Consider the following 26360-nt stretch of genomic DNA (forward strand, 5'->3'; position numbering starts at 1 on the left):
GAGCATGCATCCTGTTCTATAAGCTACGTGTCTGTGAAAGATTGCATTCATGTCACACTTTTGTAATAAAAATTCTGGCTTCCCTTTGTCCTAGCTTATCTGTTCAGGGATGTTTGCCTTTTACTTAGTATTGATTGTCCATTGGCTGCAGTTACTCTTCGATCTTCCCTTTTGTTTGAACTTGAATGCCACCCACACTGTCTGCCCCAGCCCCTAGTCTCTCTATTAAACAGTGTTGATGCATAAACAAACTGGGAGGCCCTTGGGGAGCAAAGGGGCCCTGAGGCCAGCCTCCCCAGGGCCTGTGAATTATCATTCCTGAAGTTGTCTATTTTGTAAGTTCTTCTGCCAAGTTTCTATGGGAGCAGAGGGATCATTTTCTCCCTTTCCAAAGAGCAGGGTGAGCTGAGGCCTCGAGCTGGCAAGTCCTTTAAAGTCGTTTTCAAAGGAAACCTGAGCTGCAAGGCCATGTGGCTGGCAGAGGGTGGTGTGACTTTCTGAGGCTCTCTCTGGGGCTTTGGCTGGTCAGTTCCCACAGGCTTCCCAGCACGTGCTCGGAGCCTGCTGCAGAGGCACTGCCAAGGGACACCACTGTCCAGCCAGTGGCCCAAGGGCCCAGGAGAGGCTCTGTTCCACGCCCCTGCTCCCGGCCACCCAGAAATGGGAAGCAGGGAGTGCGGACTTTCTCCTCTGGGCCAGGGGCCAGGACCACACTTGTCCTCACTGCTCTTAGTTCTTGTCAATCAAAGTTGGTTTTGGAGGGGTTTTGAGATAAAATAAAACTGGGTGCCAAAGCAAGCTAGGGTGAACTTACATCTGAATCATGGAACTGTAAACAATCCAGTTAATCCAATCCCACAGGGGTGGGTGGGAAGAGGACTCAGAGGGGGAATGGATGTCCTAAGTCACACAGGAGGAGGTGGCTGACTTCCACCAAGGAGGTCTTGGGACAAGGTACACTTCTGTAGGGATAGAGGTTGGCTTGGCTCACAGCAATCCATAGTTTCTAAGTCTATAGGTGTCCGTCCATCACCCAGTAGAGAGCCAAGAGCCTCCCAAGGCACCAAGGCAGAGGAATACATGAATTGAGGCTGATGCCTCCATACTGTCCTTAGACCCCTACAGAGAGAAACTATCAAGCCAGGAGGCAAGGTGAGCCTTCTAGCTTCAGAGAAGGAATGGGCAGATCCTCCAAAGCCCAGAGGAGGAAGGGACTCACATTTATGTCAGAAGGGCTAGAACTGAGGCCATTTAAAACTAAGCCTCAGAGTTTCCATTGTGGCTCAGCGGTAATGAACCCAACTAGTACTCATGAGGACACGGGTTTGATCCCTGGCTCTGCTCAGTGGGTTAAGGATCCAGTGTTGCTGTGAGCTATGGTGTAGGTCACAGATGCAACTTGGACCCCATGTTGCTGTGGCTGTGGCGAGGCCAGCAGCTGTAGCTCCAATTTGATCCCTAGCCTGGGAACTTCCATATGCTGCAAGTGCGGCCCTAAAAAGACAAACAATCAAAAACAAAAACAACTTAGCCTAGAGCTCTGAGGGGAAAAAAAAAAAAAGGTAGGGGATCAGTCAGAAATAGAGGGAAGAATTCCATCCAAAACCCTCTCACCTGAACTCCTTCTGGCCAGAACCTGTAGTCTGTGGTCCACCTGGTGCTAGAACATGGAAGCTACCAGGAGCAAACCCCAGCCCCAGCCTGTGCTTTCCCACCAGGTAAAGAGCTGGGGAAACAGACCCATTCAAGTCTTGATTTGGGGCCCCAGGAAAGAGCCCCGGGACAAGCCAACTTGACTTTTCAACATTTTATTCTTGTATTTGTACAGCTATATTTTACAACGCGGTAATGCAGTTTAGACACAGCCAAACCCTGTCTCCGGAGTAGTTATAACACAAGCATGACGCAGAATGTGATGAGACAAACATTCCCAAAGAGAGCTTAGTTAGTGACAACTCCAAGTCCCTGTGTCTGCCTACACTTCCAAAAGGGATGGCGCAGTCGTCCCCCGTTGAAAACTTCCATGAAAAAAGGCACCGTAGGACACGTTGTACAATTATATACAAACCGAAAACTAGAACAAAACTACACATTTTTCCTTCCGCAGCTTTTTTTGTTCTTTTTTTTTTAATACACACTTTGTAAATTGTAAACCTTCACTTGCAAAAAAATACAAATACACTGAGGCATTTTAGACAAAATATTTTCTTACTTATACAGATGCAATACTTAAAATATTCTCTTAAGTGCTCTTTCTCAATAAAGATTCTCAGATCCGTGTCTGCCTGCAGATACAAAATCGAGCCTTTAACGCAGTTTTATATTTTTAATATATCTTTTTTAGGTTTATATATATTTATTTTATATATATATATATTTATATATTTACAACTCTGCCATATATTCCTTCACCTTTGGTTAAAAAAATTAAAGCCCTCTCTTTGATAACATACCGAAGTCTCTTCTTTTAAAAGAATGCACATTTACATACAAAAGAAACATCTGATCCCACAAAACATATACATTCCTCATTTTGCAGACTAAGTCAAGTCAGAACTTTTGCAAACGCCCCCCGCTTTGATATATAAAATGATTTTGCTCTTTGCTGACATGGTTCGCCTTACACATAGGAGAAGAAGCAATATTATTTTCTTAATGTTTTACGGCAGTGGGGGATGGGGAGCTGCCTCGGCTCCCCGTCCCCCTGCCCCTCCCCCCACCCCCCACCCCCAGCTATGATTTGCACTAGTGGATGAAAGAGGCACTACATCATGGGACGAACATCGTAAAGTGTTACAGTATCCTTTGGGTAGATTCTGAGAAGGGGCTCCAATGGAAAGCATCAACACTCCATGCTTCAGCAGGCTTTGGGAAGCTCCGGGGGCAGGTCAGTGGCGGACACGCGGTATTGCACCTTGGTGTTGGTGATGGCGCCGTGCTTCTGGCGCAAGTGAAGACGCAGCTGGCTTTTGTGACGGAAATGCAGGTTACACTTCTCGCACTAAAGGAGAAACCAGAGGCAAACTGTCAGCACCCCAGGAAACGTGTCATTACTCAAGGCCCTTCAGAAGGAGAGTCTCCCTTTGAGGGATAGGGCAGCTCTTTCCTCTGGGAGGCCAGGTTGAGAACCCACATGAATGCTGGCTGCTGCGAATTGACACGGCAGCTTTGTGCAAATGCCCCTTGTCTGCTTTCCAAAGCCTTGCTCATGCTTTTTCCCTGCTTGAGACACATCTCCCTGCTTGAACTCCACAAGTTCAAGTCTTACCCCAAAATGCAGTTCAGATGCATACCCTTCTAATTATTATGGCTTTCCTGAATCTCTAGGATGAAAATAATCCCTCTTTCCTTTGAACTCTGTGAGATAGCTAGCCTTGCTCTGAAATGCAGATAGCCTCACCATCCCATACATCAGCATCCTTCTCAGGTGGGGAATGCTCTGATGGCAGTGACCACTTCCTATTAAACTCTGTAATCTTCCCAGTACCTAGTGAATATACCTCTTAGGCGATTATGCAATAAATCTGAACATATTTGGACAAATGGATTAGAACGATCTGATTCCATGAAAATTCTGGAGTCTAGGGCACACTTTAAAAATGCAGTTATATTCCTTTAACTTAGCAAGATCAGCTAATAAAGCATTAGCCAGTAGAGCTATTTCTTGTTTTGACTCAATATAAGGATGATTCAGTAGGAAAGTTCTTTAAAAGTAAAATAGATCACGAAATGTAATGAGAACCTGATGCAATCATGAAACAGTAAAAGCCAGAAAATCCAAATAAAGTATGAACTTTAGTTCATGAGACTGGACCAATACAAGTTCATGAGTTGTGATGAACATACCCTATTCAGAAGATGCTAACAATAGGAAACAGTGCATATAGGCACTCTCTGTACTACCTTTGCAACTTTTCTATAAATCTGAAACTATTCTGTAATAAAAAATGTTTATATAGAGAATATGTTTTCAAATAAAAATGTAAATAAGTTTAGAAATATAAAAATATTTAATAAAATGGGCAGGACAGCAAGTAGAAAGAGCCCTGGTCTTGGGAGAATGTGGGCACCCCCTCATATCTGTTCCATCCACTGCTGTGCATCCTGAGTCCCTTACTGAGTCAATATACTGAGAAGGTCACTCTTAACTCTGACATCCTGTGCATCTAAACATTTAGCAAGTATAACAGTAAATATATACTGGACTCTTACAATGGGCCAAGCACTGTTCTGAACACTTCGGGGAATTCATTAATATAATTCCACGTGGTTGGTGCTGTTATCAGGCTCGTTTTACAGATGAGGAAATTAAGTTACTGAGAAGACAACTAATTCACCCAAGAATGAGCAGCAAGTAAGAAGATATTCACTCCAGGGTTGATAAACAATTGAATGAAAATAACCACCTTTTCAGATTAACATTCACACATATGGATGAACCATTCATTCATTCCTTCGTCCCTGTGCCCATCACTACCTAGAGTGACGTCATAAATACATCAAAGTCAGCATCATCTATAACAGTACTTTCCACACATGTAAGCCATGGGATTCTTTTTTTCAAATTAAATGGAAACCATAGAGGAAAAGAGGCCACTCCAGCTGCATTCCAGTCCTCTTCTCTGGGGTTGCAGAACCTCAGCAATTCAAAGAACACAGTTTGAAACCTGTTCATCTACAGCATCCTCACCATTTCATAGAGGTAGAGAAATGTGGCCCCATGAGAGGGCCAGGGTTTGCCCATGGTCTTAAGGAGGGTCAAATCCGATTAAGAACCCAGAGAGCCCAGCAGCCCGGCCAGTATATTTCCCCTTGATAGCAGAGATTGGCACATTGCTTGTGTAAAGAGCCAGGCAGTAAATATTTCACACTTTGTGGCCCTGACATTCTCTGACACAACCACTCAGCTCTGTGTAGTGGCATGAAAGTGAGCAGAGACCATGCATAAACAAGTGAGCCTAGCTGTGTGCCAACAAAACCTTATTGATGCTCGTTGAACTTTAAACTTTATATAATCTGCATGTCACAATATATTATTCTTTTGATTTTTTTTTTTAGCCATTTAAAAATATAAAAATCAGGAGTTCCCATCGTGACTCAGCAGTTAATGAACCTGACTAGCATCCATGAGGACTCAGGTTCGATCCCTGGCCTCACTCAGTGGGTTAAGGATCCAGCATTGCTGTGAGCTGTGTGTAGGCTGCAGATGTGGCTCGGATCCTGCATTGCTGTGGCTATGGTGTAGGCCAGCAGCTGCAGCTCTGATAGGACCCCTAGCCTAGGAACCTCCATATGCCGGGGGTACGGCCCTAAAAAGACAAAATATATATACATATATAAATCATTCTTAGCTCACAGAATTTCAAAAATGAGCCCACAAGCCATAGTTGGCTGAGACGATGCCCTAGAGCACTGTGATTCCCGTGGCCCAGTTGTGGCCTCTTGCTGCTGGCCGCCTGCAACTGTCTTTTCTCTCTCTCTTTTTCTCCTTATATCACCACATTCTCTGGCTCTCCTACTCTATGACTGTTCCTTCTCAAACACCTTTGCTTCTGTGAAACAGACACCCAGCCCAGTTTCTCAGCACGTTGGAAACACTCAGTGTTTGTGGAATGAATGAATGAATGAATCCAATATCTTATTTATCCACAGTCCAGACCTCTTCCCTAGGATCAGGATCACCTAGCCAATCCCTCCACTTTAAAGATGCACAAACTGAGACTCAGGCCAAGGTCAAAGTCAAGCGTCTTTGAAAATCAGGACTACATCCAGGTCTCAGGCCCATTAGAGTTTGGTGGTCATCCCCCTGAGTGCGAGCATCGGAGCAAAAGGTTCTGCTGCCCCAGCCCTCCACCTCCTGCCCCTCCCAGGCCCACCAGCAGCCACAGGAGGCTCACGTACATGGTAAGGTTTCTCTCCCGTGTGGATTCGCAGGTGGCTCTTCAGAGTCTGAAGGTGCCGGAAACGGGTGCCACAGATTTCACAGGGATAGGGCTTCTCGCCAGTGTGGATGAGCACGTGGGCACGCAGATGGGCCACCTGAACAGAAGAGTGAAGAGCAAAATGAGAGGCTCTGCCAGGGAGGCCCACAGACGCGCCAAGGTCCCACCTCTGCACACAAGGTCAGTCCAGGTCCTCTCCCCACCCTCGCTGCTCACCTGTACAAATCTGGCTCCGCAAGTTTCGCATTTGTAGGGCTTCTCTCCAGAGTGAATTCGGGTGTGGGTTTTCAGGTTTGCCGGCCGGTTAAACTGGGCCCCACAGATGTTACAACGATAGGGTTTCTCACCTGTTATCAGGAGAAGGGGAAAAGGAAAGTCATGCTTAGCAGAGGTCTCTACAACTGAGGTCATCCCTAGATCCTGGATTTCAAAGCAAGCTTCCCTCCCTGGGGCCGCTTTGGCTTTCTTTCCCTTGGAAGATGGCAGAGAAAGGCATCAGGAGCCTGCCACCCCTCTCTCTCACACACACCAGCATGCCTCACCCGAGGCCAGGGTCAAGAAGCAGGTAGTGGGAATTCCTATCATGGCTCAGCAGAAAGGAATCTGCCTAGCATTCATGAGGACACAGGTTCAATCTCTGGCCTAGCTCAGTGGGTTAATGATCTGGTGTTGCCATGAGCTGTGGTGTAGGTTGCAGACGTGGCTCAGATCCCGCATTGCTGTGGCTGTGGTGCAGGCTGGTGGCTACAACTCTGACTCGACCCCTACCCTGGGAACCTCCATATGCTGCGGGTGCGGCCCGAAAAAGACACACACACACACAAAAAAGAACCAGGTGGTGACATGGAAGAAGGGAAACAACACCAGGCAAAGGACAGGGAAGAAGCAAGGTTCCAGGAACCAGCTTTGTCATTAGGATGCTCTAACTGTGGGATGTGGACAAGTCCCCCTCTGTCTCTGAGCCTCAGTTTCCATCCCTGGAACCTGAGGGGTGACTTTAGATGACCTTGGAAGGTTCTTCTAGCTCTTCGCTTGGCTAAGACTGATTCAGTCATCAACCCACTCGCCAGAGAGATACAATCTGCTGCTCTGGTTTCTCTCCCTGAGAACAAACATGCTTTTCCGCTTGTGGCAACTACAGCTGGATTCCATTTGCAAGAGAGGTGGGGCCCGGCTGGAGGAGACGCTCAGACAGAGGAAACCAATAGAAGGGCCAAGCCTCCCTTCATGGAAAGTTTCTGGGATAATGAACCCCTTTAAAATACCAGCAGGGAGTCAACTCTGGACAACAGTCAGGTTATGAGAAGCTAGCTGGTAAAGGAATGTGGGTCGATAAGGAATAAGCCCTTAGAGGGAATCAGGATGCCTATAGTGTATGTCTGGCTTTATAAAAACCAGATCGACTTTGCCTTTCTCAGCCTAGGTTTCTTCCCCTGTTCAATGGGATTAACATCTCCGACCCCAGCAAAGGTGCAGAAGCAAGACAGAGCATCTCAGAGGAGAGAAAAAGCATAGAGGGAGTGGCCGGCTCACTAAGCAGAGACGTGGCAGGGCTAAGCCCGCACTCAGGCCAGGCCAGCACCTGCTCCCTGCCTCACCCCACCAGGCACCAAGGCCTCACACTGCTTTCTCTAGAATCCTCTCCCCATCCTGCCCCCCACCCCCACCCCCGGGAAACCTGGCAAGCTCCGGGCGGATGGTACAGGGCCATACCTGTGTGGACGGTCTTGTGGCTGGCAAGGTTGCCCTTGTAGCGGAAGGAGGCCTGGCAGCGGTCACACTTGTAGGGTTTGTCACTGTGGGTCTGCAGCGTGTGCCTCTTGAGTGAGGCCTCCTCAGAGAAGCGGCAGTCACACTCATTGCAGAAGAAGGCCCCATTCTCTGTCACAGGTGGGGAGGGGACACCAGCATGAGCACAGGGCTCCAAGCCTCTCTCATCTGTAGCTACCCCCCAGTGCCAAACTGAACCTCAGCGCCTCGCCCGCCCAACCCTCAGCGGAGCCCAGAGCAAAGTGCCTGTGAGGACCTCTTTTTCATAGTGGGTCGAGTCTCAGATATGGAGGAGGAAGGAGACAGATTTGGATATTAAGGTACAGAAGGGAAACTCAAACCCCCGGTACCCACAGGGCCTGCGCCAGTGTGAGGAAAGCTCAGCAGGGCACATCCTTCTCTCAGAGCTCTGAGAACTTTCCTTATCAGTTCATAGTTCTATTTACATTTGCTCACAGAAGCCCTCAGGTAAGACAGCCTCTGTCTGTGTCTCTATCTCCAAAATCAGGATAATAAACCCCTGTCTTGCCTACCTCACAGGAGCATATTGAATGACATAAAGCATCATAGGAATTATGATAAGAATCAAAGTCAAAGATACTTTGAGGTCATTGAAGGAGGAATGAATGATGACATGGTCACCCTTGCACCTATCTGGGCTCCACGTCTCCCAAACACTCCTGAGATAGGGAGACCAAAGACGATGGTGGAAGCAGAAACAGAGGCACAGAGAGAAGGAATTAGAGTGTTGAGCAAAGGCAAATGGCCAGCAGGCCGGGGATGGGGGAGTACAGTGCTTGCTCTCCAACTGCCCACCCATGACCCTGTGCCAAATCTCTCGGTATAAGGAACTAATTTTGTTTTAACAATTAAAAAATGACACATCGTAGTGGCTTAGCCCTGAGGAGGTATTCCTGGGCTATCCCACTATAGCCAGAGCTGGAGGAAGAGGTGAAAACTGGGGATGCTGAGCACAGATGATCCAGAGACTTCAATTTGATAATCGGTTCAACTAATCAAATTCAGCTACCATGAACTGAGGGCCTACTCCGTGCTAGACTCACTACAGAGTCTAGTCGCCTAGGGGAGATGCTGGCCTGAAAAGGACCCCTGCTTCTCCTTCTAGAATATCCAGCCCAGCAGGGTGAACATGCACACCAATCAGTACCAGAAGTTTGGGTCCAGAGGGACAGAGAAGGCTCGGAGCTAGTTAGAGCCAGCCCCACAGCTGCCTTTGCTGGAAGGAAGCGAAGCGGGCTGCATGATCATTGTCTATCCCCCCCAGATTAACAAATCCTCGGTCTCTTTCTTTGTTCCCTACGAGATCAGGAGTAGGAATACGGAAGCATGGTTTAGATGCCGATGGACTTCCCAGCAGTGGCTTCTCCCAATCAGTAACAACAGCATTAATAAGATGGGAACACAAGCCCCGTGTGCAGCAGAGGTAGGGGTGGAGGGAGGGCAGGGAAGGGACTCACCACAGCTGGAATCCGAGTACTCAGACTGGGTCTCCCCCAGCTCCTCGGGGAACGTCGGGCCGGCAGCATGGAGGCACATCTCCGTGTGCTGCGGGGACTGCGAGCCACAGGATGTGCACTTGGGGGGGTGCAGGTAGAGTGGAGAGTGGCTCTCGCTGCTGCTGCGGGGGGAGCCTGTCAGGGACCTGTGGGCAGGAGGAAAGAGCTTTAGCAGCTGGAGCAGGGCCTCCACGCTTCCCCTCCTGCCTGTGCTCAGGGGAGCCTCGAGGACACTCCACTCCACAGTTATTTGTATCCCCAAGCCACTTCCAAACAGCAGACACATAGAGATCATGGGTGGGGGGTGCAATGAGCCCAAATGCTATCCTGGGCCCAATTTCTTCCCCTCAGGGCTGCAGTTCACAGCCTCTCTCGGTCCATGGCAAGTGGGAGTCCCACCCCCACCCCCCCACTGCCAACCCCCCGAGACCACAGGAGCTTGGGATTCCTGGGACGCTCTTCTAACATGCAGGGGAGCTATCTCTTGCTATGAAAATATACTGAAGCTTAATATCCTGCCTTCCTTAAGTTAATTCAATCAACAAGCCTTATCCCCCACCACCAACAGGATCAGTGTTTCAGGCAAGAGGAGGACACAACCCTGCATCCACCAGAAGGGACCCTGGACCCCCGCCCCAGGTAAGCCCTGACTCCAGGCCCGGACTGCCTCTGAAATCACCTGTTGACGATGTTATTGAGCCGGCTGGCCTGTGGGATGGTGGAGTCCTCCCCATTGGTGCTGAGCTTAGTTGGGGACTGGAGGTCAAGGGTCTCAGGCTCCATGGGTGGCTGACAGGCTGGCGGGGCAGTGTATGCTCGAGGGGAAAGGCGGCCCAGCTCAGCCGGCTCGGGTCCCTCAGGTTTGGCATTCTGGTTGAGGCTGTTGAGCACAATGAACTTGTACTTCTTCCAGTTGCAGGCTTTGGGGTCAGTGGGGCTCTTGGCCGGTGGGGAGCCAGAGGTCTGGAGGATGCAGGCATTCTTGCTGCTACAGGACTCGGTGGGCGAATTGGGCTGGCAGTCGGATTTCTGAGGGCTCTGTGGACTGACCAGACCCTTCCGGTTCAGGGGTGCATTGGGGGGCTCGAAGTGCAGGGCAATCTCGTCCTCCGAGGAGGGTCTCTCTTCCTCCTTCCCGGCCTTGTCACAGGGGAAGTACGGGGCGCCCCGAGCTGAGGGGGCAGCAGGCTTGGGGCCTTCAGCCACACTGTAGTGCATGTCACTCCGTGCCTCCTCTGGGGCTGCCTCCTTGGGTGAGTAGATGCTGCTGTGGCACATGCTGGGGGATATCTCCATGGCCGGCCGGCTGTAGTCAGCGTGGATGGGCCTGGCACTGTCGCAGGGGAGGGCCCGCTCCTTGGGAAAGGGGTTGGCCACAGGCATCCGGGCATCCCGCAGCTCCTCGTCGGAGAAGAGGAAGCTGCTGACCGGGAGGTGGCCGTACACAGGGTAGGAGGCTGGCGGTGTGGACAGGCCGTTGTACAGGCTGGGGGCGAAGGCTCTGCTCTCGCAGCCAGGGGCGTTCCTCAGTGGTAGGCTGTTCTCCACCACCTCCCGGCCCCGATAGGCCATGATGTCCTGAGGCATCAGCATCCGGCTGTTCAGGAACTCTTCCCGGGGAGGCTTGATGGCAGGAACCATCTCTGCTTCACTGCAGGAGGGAAAAGAGAAGACCCAGGCCTCTAAGTCAGAACTTTCCAAGTGACACGAGTCTAGGCTCTAGGAAACCACACTTGCCCTTGGGTCAGCTAGACATGGGCCATGTGGTCCTGCAGCAGGGAAACCCTTGCACTTACAAGGCAGTTCTGCAAATGCCTAGTAATCTAGCCCACAGCTGGGGAAATGAAGCCTAAAGAAAGAAAGAGAGTTAGACAGCCTGTGCCTGTTTATATGTGATTCTGTATGTTTAAGTCCCATATGTTTGTATATGTGTGAATCTATAATTATTTAGACGCCATAGAACATTAAGCTTTCAGAGCCCTTGTCTGCTTTCATCCCTGCAGAATCCTGCAGGAAGGTACAGTAGGCACGACTATCTCCATTTTACACACATAAAAACTGAGTTTCAGGGATGGAAGAATGTATCCAATGCTGGTGCACAGGCTGGTTCAGAGGGTCATTGTCAAACTAGTGCCCTGTGAAGAAAGGACTCGCCCTACACACTGCCTGGAGTTTTGGGGAAGTTGACTTTGGAGAACAGGCCACTCATGCCATTGCAGGGAGGACTGGTTCTGCAGCAGTCACACCTGGTTTCCAGTCCCAGCTGTGCCACTTAGCAGCTCTGTGACCTGGAGCACAAGGCCTGACCCAGAGAAAGCACCTGTAAATGATAGCAATGAGGATCTTGCCACCATCATCACCCACAGGAGACAAAGAGTTCAGGCTGCCTATACTGGAAAAGATATTATGTGGGCAAAATATAGGCCAGCTCAGTCTGATCCCAGTTCACAGAACCAGAACCAAGGAGTAAAGGTGAAGGAAGCCGGATTTCAACTCGCCATATAGAGGAGCTTTCAAACTGTCCAAGGTCGACTGCATGGCTCTGGGAACACTGAGTTCCTAGCTCCTGGAGATGATCAAACGGAGGCTGGAAACCTCTCTGTTTGAGAAGGGAGGCAATCAAATGGTTCTAAAGAAGTCAAGCCCTGAGTCTCTGTTCCACTTAGCAAAGCTCTTCACTTCTGTGCCTTGAAGGTTCCTCACCTGTCAATGGTGGTCGTGTCTTACTAGCCCTCAACAGGGGCTTAGACCCAGTGAACCCACTTTAATTCAATAAATGTCCTCTCTAGTAGGAGCAGGGTGACATAAAAGACATGCTCTGGTGGAGGAACTAAGGGGCATATGTAAATAGTTACAACAGAAGCCTAAAGGAGAACTGAAACACATATGCAAATAGTTAAAATAGAAGCAAGGTCAATGGGACCAGCAAAAGGCTTTGGGACATAGTGGAAACACTGAGGAAAGAGCTAAGTGATAATTGCACAAACATCTATGAAGCAGCTGGCATCCAGGCATGGTTTTTCAGGATGGGTGGGAGGAAAGAGCCTATCAAGTGAATGGCAGGAAGCAAGAAGCAGGGATGCCCATGGCATATCTGGATAGCAGGAGTATGCAAGCGCAGTGGAAAGTTAGGTTGTGGCATGCCACAGAGGATTCTTTTTACTGCATGCACACATTATCAAAAGTTTATGATCCTTTCTGATCCCATCCATTTCCAAGGCTTCCATCTGGGTGGCAGCTCACCTGGCTTTGATGAACTTCCGGCAAGTGTCCACAACATGCTCCATCTGCAGGTACATAGCTGTGGCCATCACTGCCATGATGTTGCCCTCCCGCAGATTGAGCCGAGACGTGTACATGAAGTCCAGGAGGATGCAGAACCCCTCCGGGTTGATCTCGGGATCCAGATTGATCACGCTGAGATTGCATTTCAACTGGTCCGTGAAGATGCTGTAGAAGAGGCCACTGTAAAACAAAGAAATGTCTCACTATAACAGACATGTAGAAACTATCATCAGTTATAGTCAGCATCCTGGACCTAGCTCCAGAATTTCCTTGGCAATTAATCATAGCTGCCATTTATAGAGGGCTTAATCAATGCCAGAGAGTCATTAAGCACTTTCCACACACTGTCTTGTGTTCCTTACAACCTTGCCAAGGATAGTAGACTCTCTCCTTGTCTCCCTTTACAAATGGGGAAACTGAGATCAGAGGAGTCAAGTGATTTTCCCAAAGTCACAGAACCTGGATTCCTTTTAGTCTTAACTTCATGGATTACCAGAGCTAAATTTAGCACTCATTTGTAGTAACTATTTTAGTCTCTATCTTTGGGATAAGCATTTTCCTTCTTGTTCCAATACATTACCCTTAATTTTAAATTCTTAGTGTTTGTTTTAGAAGCCAGTTGGGTGTTGATAACAAATAAATAAAATGACGCCTGCCATCTATGGTTTACTGACTCTCTAAAAGTCCATAGACTATTACAAGATCCATATTCCAAGGAGAGCCAAGTCAAAGTCAAGCCATGCCTCCAGGAACCATGATGTCTGGAAGAGGAAAGAGCACTCAGTTAGAGGCCAGAATTCTCGACTGACATCTGAATTCTGCTCCTTCTGAGCGAGCAGCCAGAAATGAACTGGACTTCACCCCGTAAGTAGCTATGCAACCTTGGGTAAGTTACATCACTGCTCTGCACCTTGCTTTCCTTATCTGCCCAGCACGAAACATGCTGTCTATCTTACAGGGTTGTGGCAGGAATGAAAATGTAAAAGGGACAGAATGATGCCTGGCACATGGTAAGCACTTGGTGAGCATTATCTATTCTTTTTATCTCTCTATAAACCTCTGTTCTCTCTGCTGGTAAAAAAAAAAAAAAAAAAAAAAAAAAGTGCTCGTTGTAGGTGTTGAATAAGCCTCTACTAGCAATTGGGATCCTTGGCTCTACATCAGTTCACCTATGAATGTCTTCATTTTATCATCTACAAAACAGAGCTAGTCATGCCACCTACAACACAGGCCACTAGGAAGATCCAGGGAGATGATGTAACATAAAACTGCTCTGAACCCTTGGAATACTTGTCAATCACTTTCACCAACTTACATATGCTCTGAAAGACCTGTGGAAGTATAGTCACGGCATAAAATAAAAATCACAGGAAAATAAAAGAGCAAAAGATTTCAAATTAACTTGCTTAAAATATTTTATAACTCTCTTTCACTTTTCATTATTTCACTGGTTCACTGAAGTCATTCACCAGATTTGCCCCAAACACATCTCTGGAGATGGTATATGATTTCTTCTCCTCTATTCCCACCGAATAGAAATGCTTTCTTTTCTAAAAGTGTGGTCATTCATTTGCTTCCTGGGAACCCACCCTGCCAGGACAGTGCTAAAGATCTGGAGACACAGGAGACGTGATCCCAAACCCGGAATGGGGCCCCCACGCTCCGCACTGGCAGCCGGCACTAGCATACCCCTTACAGCCATCATCTGCCTTCTGCTTCCAGATCCCTCACCTGCAGGCCATGAGGACCGTCTTATGGGCTCTAAACTGCTCTCGGCTCACCACTATGACAACATCAGTCAAGATGTCGCGGCTCCGGAGGCGATTAAGGTTGAGAAGAACGTCGCTGGCATGGCGGGTGAACTGGATACAGCTGTCAGCCGGCGAGGCCATTTTTCCTTCACCTGAAAGAAAAGGTTAAAATCCTGTTACTCCTCCAGGACCTAGTTCCTTCTTCCCAGGAGTGTCAGAGCAGGTGGGCCAGCCTGCTCCCTTGTGTTTGCTTTTGAACAGTTCATGACCCATGTCTGGACACTGCTCTCCACGTCTATAAAAATGAGATAATAATCTTTATCCAATTTGTTAATAGAAACCCCTATAAGGGAAAGAGGAGGGAATGAATATTGGATGAATGTTTTCGGTTTGTTTGTTTGTTTTTTTTTTCCCAGATACCAGCATTGAGAGGCAATGAGTATGACAGAGGAGAGAAGGCACGCTTTGAAGGTTAGCATGTTGGCCATACCTTTTGCAAGCTGTGTGACTTGGAGCAGCTTGTTTTATGGTTTCTGGGCTTGAGTTTCCCCCAAATGGGAGTAGTAATACCCATGGGGTTGTAAAAATTAGTGGAATTTCTCATAAATCACAGCTATTCTCATCAGTATCTCATTTCATTATCCTAGCTACCATCTGTCTCTCCTCTACCAGGCTTCAGAATTATTTGAATGTATCTTGAGCACCAAGCACATTGCTGGTACACAGTAGGTGGTGAAATTAGCGTGAACCAAGAACTGAGTAAGGAAATGAATGATCACACAACAGTGTTAAGATAGTCCAATGCCAGGGTAAAGGGGTTGGGGGCAGGGCTGGCTGTGATGGAGAGGCAACACACTCTCCTTTATCTCATCTAAGGAAAAGTGGCACTGTTCACAGAAACACACGCATTGGCAAATTTGAAAGAAACAGTTTCTCCACAAAATTTTAAAGCATATAATTCAATTTACTTACCCAATGCCTTGATTCACAGTCCAAAATTTTGCTTAAAACCTGCAGGGAAGAGAAAAAAGCAAACAGAAATTGATTTAATGAATGTAAGATTGTCCACTATAGTCTTATTTTAGGACACACATATTTAGTTTTACTTTGATAGCTGCAGCCTGCCAGCTGGTGCGGTTTTACCACAAGCTAGCACACATTTTTTCCAGCTCGGCTCTTACGGAAACAACAGGCACTCGAAGCTATGCAATAATAATGTTTTTTACCCCGAGTATTGGGAATACGATTTCATACATCCATACACACACACACACACACACACACACACACACACATGTATTTCTTTTCTCAAAGTAAGAAATGTATGCCGTTGGGTTTATGGTAAAGAAAAAAAAAAAGAAAAACTATTCTTTCGATATTAATGAGAATGATCCTTCAGAGGCCTAAAAACTCAGGCCACTTTTCAAAATCTGCTAAAATATTATCCTTCAAGTCTTCAAATGATTCCACAAGGCCAACAGGGTCAATCTCTTTATCCCTATTTCACTGATGACAAAACTGAGACTTGGGTTCAAATGGCTTGCTCAGGACAAACAGCCAGGCAGCATTTCCTGACTGTCAGGAAACACTTAAGACTGAATAAAGAATCTGAATACAACCTGAGATGACATATCTACTCTTTTCTCCAGAATATTTGCCCCCCACCCCCACCCCTGCAAAGTTTCCTCTCCCAAGCCTCCTGGGGCTAAGATCAAATCTAGTGCTACAAACTTCCAAGTTTGTGCTTCCCCCTGCTGGTGAAAGATTTGACTGTGTGGTTTAGCTGAGAACTGGCCAGGCAGCACTCATGAAATATGGACCCTCTCCAAATTGGTTTCCCTAAAACAAAATAATTCAAAGCATAGGTGAAAGACTCTCATTTACGATCCCATGTGGGCTGTGAAACAAAACGACATTTGAACCCTATCCCCAACCCAGCACCCCTCCATCGATTTTTTTAAAGCATAACCCTTTAGAGCTCTTTTCTGGGTAAAGGGGCCTGAGGCCAGGGAGGTCATGTTGGGCCACATAGATGGTGAGCGGCCCGGCCCTAGGTCTCCTGGCTCAAATTCCTGTCCCCTTTCCAAATCAGCCTACGTGCTGTTGAACATGCAAGACAGCACCCTGATGTGGGTGAATCTCATTTTTAAGTTCCTTCCCCCACACAAACACTTTGCCCCCATTCCAGGCTGCTGAGTCTTACCAAATGAGCACTCTAAAATGAGAGGTTTCCTTGAGTCTGTAACCAAACACTCTGACATTTCTCTGTGGTCCCAAGTGCCAGTCACTCAATCTCATCGGCTTCAAGGTTAATGTGTGCATGTGAGAGAGGGGGGTGGGGGAAGGAAATGGGGGAAGGGAGAGGATAGAAAAAGACAAAGAACCTATTTCCTCCTCTCCCCATCCTAACTCAAGATGGGCAAAGAAAGATACACTAAATTGGTCCTAACCCAAGTTCAAGGATTGTCTCCTTGGAAAAAGAATGCTAAAGACACATGTGAGGTTTCTCCTCTTCTCCCACGGAAGAGACCCTCTCAACACTTCTGGAATACCTAAGGCAATCCTTGAACCAGCTTCAACCACCATCTCACTTGTGGATTTCCAGTCACAGACTTCTGGAACCACAGGAAGCCCAGATTTGCCATTTCACCTTGACCAGTGGCAGTGACTCACTCCAGATGTGGATTGAAACAAACAAAATAATTCCCCTGTGTCCACTGTCAGCCAGGCCCTAGGAATGGGCACTTTTCACCCTAAACCTCTCTGCCTGGCTTGAAATACAAAACAAAAACAAACACCATACACCAAGCCCTTGTCCCTACTAACTCCACTCCTTTCTAAGCGAGCTTTATCTTAGGAGACGCCACAACTAGTATGTGGGTCATGGTGGCTGTGGACAACACTGCCTCCCTCTAGGTGTTGGAGGTGTGGAAGCCTGACTAGCATTTGGCTTGTTTTTCAGGGACCACTCAGTTCTTTCCCATCCGTTATTGTACCTAATCCTCATAAAAGCCCCAGTTTACCGGGAGGATACTGAGGCTTCAGGGGATAAGGCTTACCAGAGATCTCAGAACTAATTCCAAGCAAAGCCAGAGACACATCCTACTTGCTTTAGCCATTCCACCAGCGCCACAGACAAGACCCCGTCCACAGAGACAACCAAGAGAGCAGAGCTGTCAGAAATTGACATCTGCAAAGGCCCAGACCTGGACTCCCCTGACCCCCAGCCCAGCTCTAGCCCCAGTAACAGCCAAGTGAGAGTAAAACAGGGTTTTTTCCACCCCCCACACACTTTCTCTCCTTTGGCCATTTGCCTGTATATTATTTTCAATGAGGCACCTTGAGAAAGCAGATCCTTTAAGGGTTTGAACAAGAAAAAAGAGGGAACTCCCCCTCAAAAAGGTGGGGGGGGGGGGAAGAGGAAGAAAAGGGCTGGACGAAGGGGAGAGAGACAAGAGAAAAGAGCTAGGGGCTAGGGGAAGAGAGAAGCCAGCCAATAAGAAAGACCCCACCTTTTCCTCCCGCCTCCAGAGGCAGCCCCCATCTCTTGCTGGCTTACAAGCGCACACACCCCGAGCCCTGCGGCCCCGGCCAGCCGGTGCAGATCTGCGGATTTGCCCACCCTCACCACACTGTACCTGTCTGCCAGGGACCGCCCACCCGCGGGCGTGATCCCGGAGCCTCGGCTGGTCCACGTCGAAGCCCCCGCAGGCGCGGCGGAGGCCAGTAGATACGCTGGTGGCAGCCCTTTAATTTGGTTACATTCAAATAAAACTTTTCATGCACCTCGGTAGCTAACATTGTGTATGCTTTTTTTTTTTTTTTTTTTCCTGTTACGCTGTCAAGGCAGGGGGCAGTGAGGGGAATGGCACAGCCCTCTCATTCCCGGAACGTAGTCGATCTCAACTCAGCGGATTTCACAGAACACTCTCTGCCTATCGCCGGCTCCAACGAGAAGTAACTTTCCAGGAAGCTGCCTGCCCAGGCAGTCGCCAGGATCTCTGCCTGCGCCGCACGGGCCGCCGGGGATTCACCGGGGGCGGGGGGGGGGGGGGGTGGGGTGGCCCGGGTAGGCTCGCGGGGAATATGGCACACTTTCCCCTAAATCTCTCGCCCGCGCCGGGCTCAGGACGCTTAGAGTTCACCTAGTCCAACCCAACCCCTACAATTTTATAAATGGGGAAAGTCAGACAATTTAGTTGCACAGCCGGTCTAGATTGGTTTCGGGTCCAATCCCAGGCTTATTTCAAACAAGTTACCCAATCCCAGTGTGTGTTTGCCTGGTGCGTCTTTTTTTCTCTGTCCTGGCCCCTCCACCCCCTATTTTAAAGGGAGCGGTTTGGCAAGGCCTCGAGGTCAAAAAGATGGAGTCCCTGGGGCTGAGGGTCGCCATCCAGGGCGCCGCACCCGAGGTGGAGAAAACTAAACCGAAAGCCCCTTCCGCCTACGTTGGCAAGAAAGGGAACCCAACTCTATTAGGTTTCCGCCCAAGGTCTTTAGAACAGGAGCTACTACGGCGAAGCTGGGCAGATTTCGGGATTTCCGAATCCAATTTCTTTGGAAAAAAAGAGAAAAGGTCGGGATTCGGCAGGGGCCTGAACGCAAACCCCAGCGCGTTCATGGGCGCGCACCAAGGTTGCCTTCCTCGAAATTATAACCCCTGGGGGCAATATCTTAATCGGTCGCAGCAGCAGGCTCTGAGAAACACTTTCAGGGGCCAGGGGTAGGGAATGGGGGGCACGAAAAGAGGTAGCCTCTAAGGCCGCAGTCCAGTCCTAAAACTGGCGGGTAGCGTCGCACTACGCTGCGCACCACAGCAGCAGCGGAGGCGGGGTCAGTAAAAACTAGGCCTCTTTGGCCTCATAAAATCTTACTTTCTCATCTCCTTGCCTGGTGAGATAAAAGTGAAAGCGAAGGCTGAAATGTAATACGCGATGGGGTGTGAGTCTAGGAAGGGAAGCTAAAATTAAGTAAATGCACTTATTGGAAATTAGGAGTCCCGTGGTTCCTGGAGCTCAAACCTAATGATGTTCTATCGCTGCCTAACACTAGAGGGAGCCCTCCACCAAGGCTTGAAACGGACAACTCCTTGTCGCCCCGCCCCTCCTTCCATTGACCTAGTTTAGACACAGTCTCCCGATTTGGAGAATGCCTTCCACCCTTCCCCCTTCTCTATCCCGTTCGGCTTTGGATACTTGGTAATCTAATAACTCCAATAACTCGTTGAGAAATCCAAAGGAGAATATGGAAGTGCAAAGCACTGTTTAGCGGCAGGGACGAGGAATTTTAATAAGCTGCCGCAGTGAAACTCGCGTCAGGGCTCCAGCAGGAGCGCTCCCTTTCTCTGCAGTGTCTTTTAGGCTAATCAGCTGCTCGGGTCTGGCGGTGGGGGGGGGGGGGCAGGGTCAAACTGCCGAGCCGTTATTGTCCTAGGGGAGAAACACTCTTCGCGTTCTTGCCTGGGGGGGCGGGTGCAGAAGGGTGGGGGAGACGACAGTAGATAAAAGCGAATTTGATAACACGGTGGCCTCGGCAGTCGCTTTGAGTGACCGAGGAGGTGTTCAGGGACTTTATGTCCTTTCATTTCTATCACATTTCTTGCCAACAGTGCTCTTGCAAGCCTGCAAGCTTCTAGGAAATGCATTAAAATAGAGGGATGTGTTTTATCATCAAGATCTGAAGAGGAGCTGCAGAAGGGACGCTCCCCAGGCGCCCAGCTCGCGACAGCCTTCCAGAAAGGGCCGGCAGTCAATGCCAGCAGACCACGAGTAGAGATATTTTGGCTATTCTGGCTGGACGGGGCCCGGCCTTTGCAAAAAGGCTGGCGGGGGAGGGGAGAGGCAATGATCTCCCCAAGCAAACAATGCCTTTAAAAATCCGATCTGGACAGAAGTCAGCCAAGGTCTTTATTCACGTTAATGAAGATGGAAGGCACTAACTGTCCTTGGAAAGCGATGAGTCAAACTTGACCGCTCTTCAAACACGTCCCCAGATTCGCTTCCAACCTGAACAGAGGCGCGTTTCTCCCACGCGGCCTCCAACAGCTCCCGCAGTGGGAGAGGCAGAACTCGATTCTGGCCGACCAGAGCGATGGAAACAACCGCTTCACCCACGGGTGTGCGCGCCGGCGGTCGCTAGGGGACGCCAGCACTCGGCGCGCGTTTGCCATCTTAAGTTTTGAGCTCCAAGAAAGAAAACTTTGCTGAGAAGCTGTTGTGGATTACACTCTGCCTGTCCATAGGACGGACACACACACACACACACACACACACACGCGTGATTTCACATCAAGCCACTAAGCAAAGTTTAGAAAAGGAAAAGAGCTATTTTAGGATTCAAATGTGAGCCTCCGGCGCAGCAAGGTGCATTTCTGCAAGTCTAGGGACTGGGCCTTAATCACACCCTAACACACGCACACTCCCTCCCAAGTTCTGAGACCCCTCCCCCAACACACACACACCCCTCAGCACTACAGTAGGCTTTTCACATCTGTTACTGAAAATCTTGGGCCATACTTTCTAAACAAATTCCTCGGAGACAGAGAGGGAACCGTTTCCACCTGCTCCTTTCTCTTAGATTCCTCAAAGGGACGGAGATTAAACTCGCCTTTGACTTTAAGTCACTGACCTGGAATTCAGAAGCTTAAAATCCAGTTCCGGTTAGGTCACTAACTGGCCATTAACCCTCTCATTAGGCTTGACTCCTCACCTGTAAAGAACTGTATGTCCTACAGCCTCCGTGACATCCCTCCACTATTGACTTTCCTTGGGGAGAGGCCACAGAAGCGGGGAAGCAGTGTTCTCAAAACGGGGTACTTTTTGGTTCTCTTAGCGGAGGGATGCCCACGCTGGGCGACTGTGGACGGAGGCTAATTGTCATCCATTTTACCAAAACTCTGGAGGTCAGATGTCATTCTTATTGGAGGTTGCCCTCTCTCAGTCCTAGCACCTCGTTAGGATACTTAGGGACAGGAAGGTGACTCCGTCGGTCCCCTGCCCAAGGCATGGGGAACTCAGCCAGGACCTACCACTAGGTGGCGGACTCAGTCCGTCCAAAATCGTCTTCCACACCCGACTGCCCCCATCATTTTTTTTTTTTTTGATGGGGGGGGCCTCCATAGGTCAATACTGGAAAACACTTAATTTACTGGATATATATATATATTTTCTTCCCGATGTCCACGCCTCTAGGAGCCACAACTCAGTATCTGCAGCTGTGTTCATGTTTCATACGTTGATTTTTCCAGCCTGAAAGGCTGAATGTATTGGGAAGAGAAAGGGTGCACTTGTCTTCAAAAAGCAGAATGGCACTCAACAGTATTATCAGAGTTTCCTGCCAAACACTAGTCGACTAGCAAAAAAAAAGTCGGGAGTAAACTTCTGATTCCCGTGTTGAAAGGGGGCCCTGGAGGCGAAAGGCAGAAGAGTCCAACCCAGGCTTCCAGCGCTCGGCTAAGCTTGGGATGAGGAAGTGGAGACGAGTTGGTCTTTGGATGGGTCTGTTGCTCTCAAACTGGGAAGCCGGGAGGGTTGGGAGGAGCTGTTCCTGGCTTCCAGTGGGGCGAAGAGAAACCGACCAGCTTTCCCACAACACAGCACCCTCCCTCGGATCCCTGTGGCGGCTTTCCCACTTGTTGCGCAGTGCAGGAAACTGGCACGCGCCACACTACTTTTATTCCCAGAGGGCTCCAAACCCAGCTACAGACCAGCTACCATTGCCCTAGTCTATCCAAAAACCTCTCTCCTCAACCCTCCCCTCACAGACACCACCATCACTGCCAGCAAAACTACAAGATGTCCAGTCAGTACGGTTTCTTACATCAAAACATTCTTCCCTATCTCAGAATCACACAGGCAGCTGAATGCAGATGACCGGAGGAGAAGGAAAGTCCTTGAGGGAAAGGGGGCTAACCTCCGCCTGGAAAACTCGCCTACTTAAACCATACAAGGCAACCTTCCTCGTGTGTGTGTGTGTGTGTGTGTGTGTGTGTGTGTGTGTGTGTGTGTGTGCGCGCCGCGGCGCGCGCACACACACACACACACACACACACACACACACTGGAACCACTTCGCCTATCACGATACCCTCCTAGTTGAAAGCAGCTTTTCCCCCTCATTATGAGAGCTCAATTGCAAAGTCTTTTTTTAAAGTTAGTTTTATCTCCCCTTCCTAAAGAAAAAAATCATTTCACAATATTTTTTCAAACATTTGACTTTTGCAAATAGTTTCACCCATCGAGGGGTGGCGCTGCCGCACCACCTCCTCTGAATCTCTAAAAAAATTTTTTACAACAAAGTGGGTTGTGAGTGTGGCTACCAGGCAAAGGAGAGAGGGAAGGAAGAATTTTGACATCCAGTCATGGCTACCATTTACTCAACCAATAACTGGAACTTTTTCAGGCTCAGCAAATGACAGCTTAAGAGTTTAGAGTCCCATTCCTGTCAACCAAACCCAGAATAAAAATTGGACAGTCCCTTCAAGAAAGCAAGGGGTATAAACCTTTCAAAACTGAGCACGGGGGAAGGGGGGGCGCCATTTGGAGGATTTCCACTTCTTCTAGCTGCCTTCTCCTTCAAGTTGCCCAGTCTTTACAAAGAGCTTCTAGCCTTGTCACTATCAACAGACCCTAAAAATCAGTCAATGCTTAGGCCTGCAGTACTGGAAAGCCTTCCAAATAGGATATTGGAAATTTCTATTTTTAAGTGGGGGGAGGGGAATATTTCCCATTTACAGGTTTCTATTTTGGCCTGAAGACTCAATTACAGTCATTTTATGAAAGGAATGCCCCTCTCCTGGTACTCCCTTTCCATTTCCTCCTCCCCCAGGAACAAATATCTTTTCTCCTTTAAAAAAAAAAAAAGCATATATTTTAAAGCAAGAATGTGATTTCACCTTGTTCCTTTGAGCTCATGTTTGCTACCTCCAGGAATAGCGTGTGGACTAGGGCCAGATGAACTTCAACTTGGGCTGCAGATTTACGAGGTTCTGTTCCAGTGCCAAAGGCTCTTGGTAGTAAATAGTGAGCAAAATAGATACCTGTCTCCTGATGGATCTTGCCCCCCCCCCCTTTTTAAGTTATTTATTAAAACCACACACACCTTGCAAAGAAAAGGGAAACTGGCAGTCTCTGTAGAGGAAGCTGGCGGCATCGCTCAGACCCACAAACTGTATTTCTAAACAGCCCTTTCCCTGGTTCCTTCTCTCCTGCCCCATTTTTTTTTTTTTTCCGGGCAGTAAAAAAATGCATCTACTGACACTTTACTTAAAAAAAAAAAAAAAAGTAAAGCACAAGATTTTCCTCCTGGAAGCTATAAACTGATTGAAAAAAAAAAAAAGATCCGTAAAATTCAATCAGTTTCCTTGAGGTGGGGGGATGGCTAGTTCACTGAAGAGGTCAGGGACCGAGTAACAGCTCTGGACTTTGCGCACCCAGTTTAGGGTCATTCCTTCCGCTCAGCTGTCAGGACCCCTAGCACCAAGACAAACGTCGAGAAAGGGCACAACACAAAAAGGGTCTTTTTCCAATCTGTAGGGTTGTGTACTAGTTTTCCATAGGGTAGCTTTTAAAACTCATTATTGCAACACTAGTTCCATTTTTGGCTAGAGTTCCAATAACACGGCATCATAAAGGCAACGCAATCCACATTCTCAAGACATTTACCACGGTCACTACATCCGGCAGCGGGGTGGCCCAGCGCTCCCGCAGCTCCCTAGCGCAGCCTTCCGAGGCTCCAACTCCCTACCCGCTCCCGCCCCGGGCCGCCGCCGCCGCCGCCGCCGCCGCCTTCCCCCATTCTTACTCCCTCGAGGAGAGCCACAGGTTGCAAATCCAACCAACCTCACAATCCGTTTTTTTTTGCAAAATCACTCACAAAGATCTCCCATTCGCGCCCGCGCCCCCTCCTTCCGCGCCGGATTCCCCCAGCCAGGGCCACAAAGTGCCCTTCTCTCCTCCCGGGTCCTGCACGTAGGAACACGGGCTGGGGCAGTTTGTTTTTCCCCTTGCCCAGTGCAAGGACCTCGACAATCTGAAGCCTGACGCCGGCTACTTTCTGACCCACAGCTTTTTGTTTGTTTGTTTGTACAAAGCTTGCACCATGGGAAAAATAAAATTTAGGAAAGCGAGGGAACAGCCATTGGGAGCTAACACCGAGTCACGCAGAGCCCAAAATACAAACACCGCGACCGCCAGAAATCCCGCCACCTTCCCGCTGGGCTGGGCGGGCCTGTGAAGATTCCCGGAGTCCCCGCACGCAGAACAGCACCGCAGGTGCAAAAGCGCATCCTTTTCCGCCCACCCCCAAAATCCCCATCCCGCCACAAGTCTCGCTCCCCAGGATGGGGAGAGAGAGCGCGCGGGGGTTCCCGACTCCCTAGACTACAACCAAGAAAGAATAATTTTCAAAGTATTCAACATCCCCGCCCCCAGGCAAGCTAAACCTCCCCCAAAAACACAGGGAAGGGGACACCAAAACATTCAGATCTCATTAGGAAGACCACGGCTCTGAAAGGAAATAGTAGAACCAATACTTCATCTGGGTTTAAGGGGGAGGGGGGGAAGCCCAAGGAGTTCGCTTGCATTTTTCCTCCCAAATCTCGGCTCGGAGATAGGGAATCTAGAGGACCGAGGCCGATGGAAGGGAGCCAGCGGGGCGAGCGAGCGGGCAGCCTCCCTCCTCGCCTCCCAGAGTTACCAAGAAGGACGGGAGAGGGGAAGGAAGGAGAGGTGAGGGAAAGGAGGAGGGAGGGAGGGAGGGAAGGGGAGGCTAGAGCGAGGGAGCAAGAAAGGCAGTTCGCAAGCGAGAAAAGAGGGAAAAAACACAGCCGCACGAATCCAGCAAGATCAAAAGCCGTACGCAAGCAGCAGCAGAAAGAGCGAGAGCGCGAGAGCGCGTCCTCTCCGCGGTCTGGGGCCAGACAGCCCCCAGACTTGCCCGAATCACCCCCTAAGCACTGTCTCGTCCTCTCTGCTTCGGCCGCCCCCTAATTCCCCTCCTTCCTCTCCTCCACCTCCTCTTCAAAAACCAAAACAACACAAGGGAGGGTGGCAAAAGCCTCCCCAAACCGGCCGATTCACTCAAAGACAACAAGAAAAAAATAATAAATATATAAAAATCTATATCCTAGAGTGGGAGAGACGTGGGACTAATCTTCGGCATTTATTTTAACACCTGACAGCTACAATAAATAAATATATACATATACATCAATAGATGCACACAGGAAACTTGGAGCCAAAGCATTTGGCAAGAGCGGAAAAAAAAGAATTAAAAGGTAAAATAATGATCATGAGCAGCGGCGGCGGCAGCGGCACCAGCGGCAACAGCGGCGGCGGCGGCAGCAGCAGCAGCGGCGGCAGCAACAGCAATAATCACCTGGTGTCCGGCCTTTCCTAGAAACTTCTTGCATCACCACTTCTAAGAACCCCAGTTCTAAGAATCAACAGAGCTCAATTCTCGGAATTTGAGCTGCGGACTTTACCATTGCTGCGTGGCAGGGGAGGACTCGGTGTCAGCTCTCCACGACTTTTGCCTCCCTTCGCCCAGAAAAATCTCTCAAAGCCACAATATTTTCCCACCGTCGGGCATATTTTGGGGTCCTCGCAGGCTGACCGTCTTGGGTTTGGAGGTTTCGTTGCGAGGCTCGAGGAGCCAGACGGTGACTCTCCCTCCCCAGGCCCGGAGCGATGGTACAGCCTGCTCCGCCACCGTCACGTGGGCGCCCCCTCTGTGACGTCGGCGTCTTCGCTGTAGCAAAGCTCGGCCTCTGGAATTCTGAGAACTAATTTGCTATTTGGTGACATAAGAGGGGGAGTGCGCTTTGCTTTCCCGGGGTCTGGGGTTAATTCCTCCTCTCTTCCCCATAAACTCAGCTCCTCGAGCTCAAAACACAAAAGGGAGCGAGAGGTTCGAATCTTTAGGGGAAAGTCTGTTATATACAGTACGTTTCGAGGCGAGTAAGAGAAAAAACAATAAACACCACAGCTTTTTCCAGCTAGAATATTAGGCACCACAAGAAAAATATTTGACAAGCAGTTCTCGGTGGGTTCCTTTGCTTTATTTTTATTTGGGACAGTTTTTTTTTTTTCTTTTTCT

The 26360-nt window shown here is 49.0% G+C and overlaps 1 protein-coding gene and 1 long non-coding RNA gene across 11 annotated transcripts in view; one reads left to right on the top strand and one right to left on the bottom strand.

The window, feature by feature from the left end:
• Positions 1-1792: 1792 nt before the first annotated feature.
• BCL6 (BCL6 transcription repressor) lies at positions 1793-26002 on the bottom strand. 7 transcript variants are annotated; one of them, XM_005657112.4, is made up of 10 exons: positions 25747-26002; positions 15238-15276; positions 14246-14417; positions 12473-12694; positions 9909-10880; positions 9191-9375; positions 7656-7823; positions 6159-6289; positions 5902-6039; positions 1793-3001 (listed from the first exon to the last, which is right to left on the bottom strand). In XM_005657112.4, the coding sequence occupies exons 3-10, from the start codon at positions 14404-14406 to the stop codon at positions 2858-2860; spliced, it is 2121 nt and encodes a 706-aa protein (XP_005657169.1). In that variant the 5' UTR covers positions 14407-14417; positions 15238-15276; positions 25747-26002; the 3' UTR covers positions 1793-2857.
• Positions 26003-26048: 46 nt separating this feature from the next.
• LOC106508008 (uncharacterized) overlaps positions 26049-26360 on the top strand; it is a 78269-nt gene continuing 77957 nt past the window's right edge. For all 4 annotated transcript variants that reach the window (XR_014822653.1, XR_014822655.1, XR_014822654.1 and 1 more), the window contains exon 1: positions 26049-26306. This is a non-coding gene — a long non-coding RNA (uncharacterized LOC106508008). The remainder of the gene's footprint in view (positions 26307-26360) is intronic.

This window comes from Sus scrofa, chromosome 13 (assembly GCF_054392235.1).
Source record: "Sus scrofa isolate SSC_HxYL_T2T_F1_AM1 chromosome 13, Sscrofa_HxYL_maternal_Yorkshire_Landrace_v2.0, whole genome shotgun sequence".
NCBI classification, from domain to species: Eukaryota; Metazoa; Chordata; class Mammalia; order Artiodactyla; family Suidae; genus Sus; species Sus scrofa.